General features: G+C 42.8%; 1 protein-coding gene across 2 annotated transcripts in view; it reads left to right on the forward strand.

The window, feature by feature from the left end:
• Positions 1-2,414, forward strand: part of P3H1 (prolyl 3-hydroxylase 1) — a 30,008-nt gene extending 27,594 nt beyond the window's left edge. The window contains exons 15-16 of one of the 2 annotated variants that reach the window (XM_018552644.1): positions 1,863-1,921; positions 1,994-2,414. In XM_018552644.1, the coding sequence (XP_018408146.1) occupies positions 1,863-1,921; positions 1,994-2,117 (183 nt within the window). In that variant the 3' untranslated portion in view covers positions 2,118-2,414. Of the gene's footprint in view, positions 1-1,862 lie in introns of both variants that reach the window. The other variant, XM_018552643.1, reaches the window with a different exon arrangement.
• The last annotated feature ends 6,240 nt before the right edge of the window (positions 2,415-8,654 follow it).

An 8,654-nucleotide genomic window follows, 5' to 3' on the forward strand; every position in this document is an offset into this window, starting at 1 on the left:
CTGATGCAGTGCGGTTTCAGCAAGTTTTTGGCCGCGTTTTTGATGCGTTAAAAAAAAAACATTTTTTTTTTTGCTGGAGTGGGGCTGTTAGTATGTTAGCTGCAGTGCAGTGCGTTTTGGACGCGTTTGCGTTTCCGGACCTGACAAAATGTGACGTGCAGTATTTTTTTCTGTCGTAAGCTGAACGGACTGCGCACGTGAGAACTGGAGCCCATAAAACACATTGGGATGCATTTTGAGTGCAGCAGCATACGGAGCCGGTCAGCACACAAAACGGACGTCGTGTGAACAGGCCCTAACATTCCCACTTTTGGTCCGAGTTCAATTTGTGAAATAAATTTTCCCATTTGATGTCCCCCACTAGGTGGCGCAGTTAATCAAAGTTAGCCCTTCTGAAATTAAGGGTTCTTGCCCTACCAGCCCGCTTCCCTTTCCTGTATCCAATATTGAAAGTAATCACATTGTGATCACTATTTCCCAGTGTCTCCCAATAACAATATCCTCAATTAACTCTGCATTATTAGTACAGTAATACCTTGGTTTACAATTAACTTGGTTTGAGAGCGTTTTGCAAGACAAGCAAACATTTCTGAAAAATGTTGCCTTGATATAGAAGCAATGTCTTGCAATAAGAACAAAATTTTGTAGAAAAGCACCACCCGAATAAGGCTGTAGCAGTGCGAGCGATGAGTCTGTTTAACTACAACGCAATGTCACATTGGATAGATTCCTTGTTAAGGTTTCACAAAATGAAAAAGATTCCATTGAGCCAAGAGATAGCAGTGATTCCGTTAGTGATAGTGAAAGTCCTCCTACACAATAATCCTCCTCTCTCTTGTCCCCCTCACACCGGCCACAGAGGTACCGGTAATTGGTTTATTTTTCTTTATATTTTATACAGTATTATATTACAGTATTGTAATAATTTTTATATGAATATTTTTGGGTTGTGGAACGAATCATCTGAATTTCCATTAATTCCTATGGGGAAATTCGCTTTGATATACAAGTGCTTTGGATTACAAGCATGCTTCCGGAACGAATTATGCTCTTAAACCAAGGTATTACTGTAATGATTAAATCTAGGATGGCATTTTTCCTAGTATGGACCCCCACCATCTGGTCCATGAAATTGTCACGCAACATGTTCAGAAAGTGGCCCGCCTTTGTTGAACTTGAGGTTCCATTTGACTTTAGATGAGGCCCCCCCTCCTTGCCTAATTTGGAGGTTTATAACAAATACCCACAATTAGTTTGCGACAATCGTCCGTCATATGCAGTTCCAGCCATAAGGATTCCACGTCCTCCCCACTATTTGACGTGATGTCGTCCATTATATGCATATTTAGATTATTTTTAACATAAATGCATACCCCCCCCCTTTCTCCCACCTCTGTCGCACAAATTCTCCTACATTTGTGCCTCCCCATGCTCCCCCTCCCAGACACTGCAGCTCACAGTGGGAAGTTTTCAGCAGCACAGTCAGGTCTGCCAATCCAGAAAGCAGTGGGCAGGGGCTAAGTGTTGTCAGCTGCTGATTGATGAGCTATGGGTCTATAAAACCGATGCCGATAGCTATGCCCCCTGCAACGTCTTCACCTAGAGCTAGCAGGCACGGCCTACATGAGGGGACACCAATGCTTTGTATTCAGGAGCTGTGTGGTAGCGTTGTTCCTCATCTCAGAAAGGTGCTAGGGGTGGACTTCACTGGCAAGGTCTTTGTGGGACTTTACAGTGGGGCTAAGAGGAAATGGTAAGTGGTGATGTACTTATAAGCCCTCCCATTTGCATTTTTTTTTTTAATCGGTTGCCTTATTCCTCTTTTTAATGCCTCTGTTTTTTTGGGGGTGGGTTTTTTTTAGGAAAGGGTCCAAGCCGATGACTTGATAAAGATGCTTTTCAACACAGAAGACATTGACATATTCCCAAGAAATGAATTCAAAAAAACATCAGAAATAATATCTTCAGAAGGTGGTAACACGAAGCAGGCCACTTCTTCTGATAGCCCTGTGGACTCTAAGGCACCAGAACCTCCAAAGGCTCCAGACTCTGATGCTTCCAAGGAAGGTGTCCTAGCACAACCATTGGACACTGTGAACACAAAGACGGAATTATAACAGTAACACGGACATTGACCTGCAGAATGCTGCCTGGCCGGAATCTGTGAATCAGGGACCCATTTCCACAGATCATTTCCTCGAGGGAACAAACTGCCATTACGGTATAAATTTTAGGGTTTTCCAAAATATTTAAGTGTTACGTTAAGGCAATCCTACTATTCTTGAGCTCCCCGTGATCAGTCTGCCAGAATGTGCTCATGAAATAGGCCTCAGCCACTTGAACAAAGGTTTATTATAGAACATTTCTGCTGTGGACTGTACAACAGAAGCCAAAAAGTATTTTTCATAAGAGGAGGACTTCATACAACTTACCTTTTTAAGATTTCTACCCTTTTCAAAAGGTTTCATTTTTATATAATTTGTTTTGTTTTTTTCTTTACTTTTGAACTTCCATAGCAGTTCACATAGGTGCTATTACACTACTTTCTGCAATTTTAGGTGGTTCATGTCCTAAAATCCATTATTACCGCCCATGTCTGTACTTGTAAACCAATATGAAAGGGAAATTGAGTATTTTCTTTAAAAAAAAAAGACTGTATAAGAAACCTAATTGTTATTCCTAAGTGATATTATTATTGAGCGACAAAAGAGAATTTGGAAAAGCTTACTCTAAAGATTGAACTAGGAACAAGACGTGATGCCCAAGGCAACCAATCAAACTTTTATTCAGCATTCTGGTGTAGATTAGAAAATAAATGGTAGAAGCTGATTGGTTGCTATGAGTAACGCAGGCAGCTCTTTTATGCCCCCCCCCATGTGTTCTGTTGCACCTCTGTACAAACTATAGGCATGTATTTACATATTCTTAACAAGCACAAGCAGTTAAAGAGCTTTAATAAGAGACATCCCTGACCTCTCTAGCTGCTTGTTATGTGAAGTAATTCATTCTCAGAGATAACAGCCATGCCTCATAAGTTTGGTGGTAGTTGGTTTCTAACCGCTTAGAAACACCCTCCGTGTGTTTACATTAGAGGTCTGGAAGTGTGCCAAGATTCTGGTGCAAAAATAGGTAATGTCTAGAAGCTAAGATTTCAGTGTCTCAGATTTGAGAATGAGTTTCTCTGCAGAAGTAAATATGGGCTTGTTTGCAGCTGCTTTTGCTATTTCTTCAGAATATGTAAACCCCCCAGTGTGGGCACAGGTTCAATTTAACGAGACCCGGTTAACTTGCCCATTAAGGACAAAGTGACAGTTTTTTTGCAACGGTGCCCTCCCACCTATACTCTCCTTACCAGCACTATCTCATTGCTGCTTTCTCAGTCACTGCTGGAATTAAAATGGCCAGTGCCCGCTACTAGGGAAAGCGGTGACACTGCTCACACCCAAGCATTGTCACAAGCTCCTCCAGAAGCATTGGGTATTGTCGCCCGCTGCAAAAGAGGAATGATTGGTGGGGGGAGTGCTAGCAAGGTAATAGAGGGGATATTTTACCAAGGCACTACCAACTATCACTTTGCCCTGCATAAGCAAGGTGACAGGGTCTCTTTAAGAATGGTTTCACTCTTGTTTGTGCATTCTTAAAGTGGACCTGTCATAGTCTCTTGCTAAGATACTGTATTACGGTAGCTGTTCTTGGGTAAGTGTGCAGCCAGTGAAAATGACACAACGCAGGAGTTAAATCTTCAAGAACCTTAACTAATAAGAAAAATGTATCTTGTGTATCACTCGGCTGTAGATCCTCAAAATCATCTCTGAATTCATATGGACGCTGTCGTACTTCAGGAGATTGGCTACTTTTGTTCCCCATAGTCCCTGGGTTGAGTAACCACCACTCCAAAAGCTTGCTCCTGTGATGGACTACAATCTCACGTTTAGTTTACTAATTTGTATTGAGATTGTAGTCCATCACAGGAGCGAGCTTGGAGCGGTGACTACTTTACAACACACACAGGGACCATGGGGAACAAAAGTAGCCACCCTCCAGTGTCAGCACCAATTCAGATATATCAGGATCTACAGCTGAGTGATACACAAATAAGATACATTTTTGTTAATGGCTAAGGTACATGAATACATTTTTAAGATTTAATGCCTGAGTTTACTGCCACTTGCTCAGCTTGACATAAGGATGCACCGATACTAGTAACTGTGCCAATACAGAGTATTTGGGCAAGTACTCGCCCAAATGCTCCAATACTTGCCCCCCGATACTGGAACTTCCGGGCAGAGGGAGATTTCCTCTGACCAGCAGTGCTGCTAGGGACCATGGAGCCGGCTTCCCAGACAATCAGGAAGCCAGGCCACAGGTAATGACTTGCAGCCCGGCTTCCTGATGGGCAGGGAGGCAGGTCATTTCCCGCAGCCCGGCTTCCTGATTAGCCGGCTCCATGCTAGCGGAAGTACTGGTAACGAAGAGTATCGAGATATAAATATCGGTACTCATACTGGATACTGAAAAACCTGTATCTGTGCATCCCTAGCTTGACAGTTGGGCAGCTAGCTTTAAGATAATATATCAGCAGTAGCCTCCAGGTTTCCTTCAGCCTCCTGACTCCTTCCAGTAGCTTATATTTCAGCCTAATTCATCAGAACACCAGAGACTATTACAGCTCCCCTTCTCCTAACCACTCGTCTGGGGCTGCTGTGATAATGTGGATTAAAGATTGGGACAGGCAAGTCTTCTCTTATATAGAAGCAGATATTTTCTCCTTCAAGTGAGTTTGTCACAATTACAGTAAACGTGGCAAATCAGACCAACCCAAACTCCTCCCTCAGCACATCTGGGTAACAGGAATAAGAAGGCATAAGACATCAAGTTCAGAGAGTATACAGTATGGGGAGTTAAATAGTGGCCTTCAGCTCTGTACCCAAATCCCAATATTTGTACTATATTGGCAAACCAAACTGACTTGGGACTTGAACTGTACTACACAACATAAGCACAGAAATGTAAAAAAAATAATTATATATATCATTCCTTTTATTCAAAAAGACTAAAACGTATGATGTCCCCCCATATACAATAAAATCAAAGAATATAAATCCTAGCCCCAAACCAATCTCCTTGTCCCCTGTTAGATAATACATTATTGATGACCTTCTGAAATGTCACGAAGGAGTCAGTGGAGGCTGCAGACTCTACGCCAGGGGTAAGCAACCTCAGCACTCCAGCTTTTGTGGAGTCCCAAGTCCCATGAAGCATTGCAAGACGGAGAGCCTCCGGCATATTTCACAGAGGCAAAGTCATGATGGAATTTGTAGTTTTACTGCAACTGAAGTTCCAAGGTTGCCTACCCCTGCTCTAGCCATTTCATAGATCAAGTCCATTTCTTCAGATGAGAGGTATAGCTAAAAGTGTGTGTAGATGTGTATATATAATATATATACACATATCATATATACACACTTAGATATGCTTCTCATTTCCTGAAGAAATGGACTTTGATCTATGTAATGTATTTACATTAAGGCTTGGAGGTATTCTTTGATACCTTTTTATATAATGAATTTGTCCTTTTTTTTTTTTTTACTTGTAATGTTCCTTGTAATGTAATTATTTCTTGTGTGGTACCATTAAAGTCTCGGGCATAAGAGACATTCAAATCGCAAAAATAAATTCGCAAGTTCAGACGTTAGGCTCCATTCACGCCTATATTTAAGATGTGTTTAGCGATGCCTGCTTCAGAAGTGTTTTCATGCAGCAGGAATCCCAAATCTTCAGTTTAGAAGCGGCAGCTTTCACCTGTTCAATTTAATGATCGGGAGACAGCGGCCGCATTTGAAAGTGGCAGGACGCTGTCACGTCGCATGTGGTTAGCAATCAATCACTATCGCTGGGCGCCTTATGCGTCCAGGGCTGGTGATTGATTCCTAACTGCATGTAATCATATTACATGTGTGCTGTGCCATCACTCTGCCGCCGCCCAATCATTAACTTGAATGGGTGACAGTTTCCACCTCTAAATGGCAGATTTTGGATTCCTGCTGTAGAAGTCCCTAAAAGCACCTAAAATGTACGTATGAATGGAGCCAACACGTCAGAAGTTTGTATCCTTGTATGTAAGCCTGATTGAACTGCTGGGCTTGTTATTTGTCCATTATTATAGAAATTGTGGGCACAGCGAGCATCTACCTTACCTATAGCTACTCATCTGGTTTCATTCTTATACTGTACATTGAGGAAATCAGAGGATCTGATTGGATGCTTTGGGCAATACAGACACTTTTCTTTCTTTATATAATCCATCCTCCCTTACTGGTTATTTAAGTGCCTTAATGAAAAAGACTGTTACAGTAAAACGTTTCTTTTCTAATTCTGTGTGTTTTGGAATCCTTTTTACATCATTAGAATTAAAGAAGAACTATGAGGTGAGTGCTTTTCACTAGTCCTCATAGTTCTAGCCGACCTGTGACAAAGAGACTGTCACAGGTCGGCTCAGTAGATCGGGAGGTGAGCGAACACATACCCGCGTTCGTTCACCTCTCGCTCCTGTCACGGCTCTCTGCTGTGACAGGGGGAGGGGCTGGATTCCCAGCTCCGATCCTCCAGCGCTGACTGGCGGATCGGACGGGGGAGGAGGCGGGTACAGCTGGCTCTGCATCTAGGCAGAGCCGGCTGCCAGTCACGCAGCTGGGCGGATCCAGACATAATTGTCGGGATCCGCTTCAGCTGCGGCGTCTCAGTATAACGCGAGCTACAGCTCGCAGTATACTGAGCCTAGGGTGACGGGAGGACGCTAGTTTGTGTCCTCCCGTTACCCTAAGGAGAACTATGGAGGAAAGCCTTAACCCCATAGTTCTCCTTTAAGAGCGGCCAGAGTACATCACGTCGGAATCTGTTGTCTGATGGTTCTCTTTCTATTGTCGCATCGAAGAGGAATCACTGGTACCCATGCGTGTACACACCCAATGAACCGCACATGCCCCATACACTTGCTATGGCTGGGATGTTACTAGTGGTGGACACAATGAGGGGAATTTATCAAAACTGGAGCAGCCGTGCATGGCAACCAATCCGCTTTTCTGTTTCATTTTCAAATCTTAACTGAAGCTGATTGGGTGGTTGTTATGCATAGCTGCTCCAGTTTTGATAAATTCCCCCTAATGATTTTCAGCTGGTGATCACTGTGATTTAACATTTCTTAAAAAAAAAAAAATCAAAGTTTACCTTAAGCGAATTGAGAGTACCAGAATTTTGCAATAAAGGAGTAGGGGAAAAATCACTAGAGAGATGATATCGGTGCATCTGTTGTACATAAACGCCATCACTTTGCCCGGAGTGGGAGAGATGACAGGGTCTCTTAAGAAGAACTTGTTAGCTTTCTGTTACTTTTATAGATTAGAAAACCTTCCTCTGTGCGCCTTTCTGATGTCAGTTTCACTTTAACAAAGAATTCAAGTACTCTGACTTCATAATTAAACCCACCGTATACCAGGGGTAGCCAAACTTCACCCCTCCTGTCGTGGGACTACAAGTCCCACAAGGCCTTCCAGGACCCTGACAGCCACAGGCATGACTTCTAGATGCATGATTGGATATGTAGTTTCACTACAGCTGGCGTGCTTGAGGTTTGGCTACTCCCTGCTTCATACAGACTGGAGCAAAGAAAGCCATTGTATACTTCTTGGCTTTCTAAATGCAGATGCTGTGCCTTGATTGTCCACAAGAGGGCAGCGGCTTTCCAAATATCACAATCCCAATTCCCAGATTTAGCAGGAACAATAAATCAATATTCTACATATACCAAGGCCCCCCCCCCACCGCGCCGAGAGAACATTTATATATTGCATAAGGCCCCCCCCCCCACCTCGCCGAGAGAACATTTATATATTGCATCATATTCATATCTCTGGTCATTCCACAACTTCAAAAGACTTCATGTGCAGAAAACTTGCACGTTATCATTGATTTTACTCCTTGCAGCTGTCAACATCAACAAACATTAATTTGACTTCAGAAAAAAACCCCAATATTCTTTATTATTTATTTCATAGCAGAGGTCAGCTGGATGTAAATATTGTTACCATTGTTGTGTGTATTGTTACCATATTGTGTGTTAAATATTAAAGGAGAACTATGAGGTTAGTGAAAATCACTCATCCTCATAGTTCGAGCCGATGTGTGACACTGAAACTGTCACGCGTCGGCTCAATAGATCAGGAAGTGAGCGAACACATACTGTCGCTCGCTCACATCTCAATCTCAATCTCAATTTCCTGGAGTACGGTACTTGTACTCCTACTTGTACCGAGTACTGTACTTGGTATCTGTACAACCCTATTAATTTCTATAACAAAACAGTGCAAAGTAAACAGTCTATTTGCCTTTAGTAATCAATCCCAATGCATCTGGAGAGATGTACTCAGTGTATTTGACAACCTACATAATACTGATGGATTATAGGATTTATTCTTGAGAAAAGCAAACTTGGAACGTATCTCCTTTTTGTACCTTTCTCTCATAGCAAGGCAGCTCAGAATATTCCACTAGTGTACATCTGAATTGTCTCTCCAGAAGCCCCCGAATGCAGTTCCCTGGTGTGTCTCCCTGCCGAGAGCCGTGACTGTCACTCACGGCTCCCTCTCCGATCCCCC

The sequence above is a fragment of the Nanorana parkeri genome, unplaced genomic scaffold (genome assembly GCF_000935625.1).
Source record: "Nanorana parkeri isolate BGI_ZX_2015 unplaced genomic scaffold, ASM93562v1 scaffold94, whole genome shotgun sequence".
Taxonomy (NCBI): Eukaryota; Metazoa; Chordata; class Amphibia; order Anura; family Dicroglossidae; genus Nanorana; species Nanorana parkeri.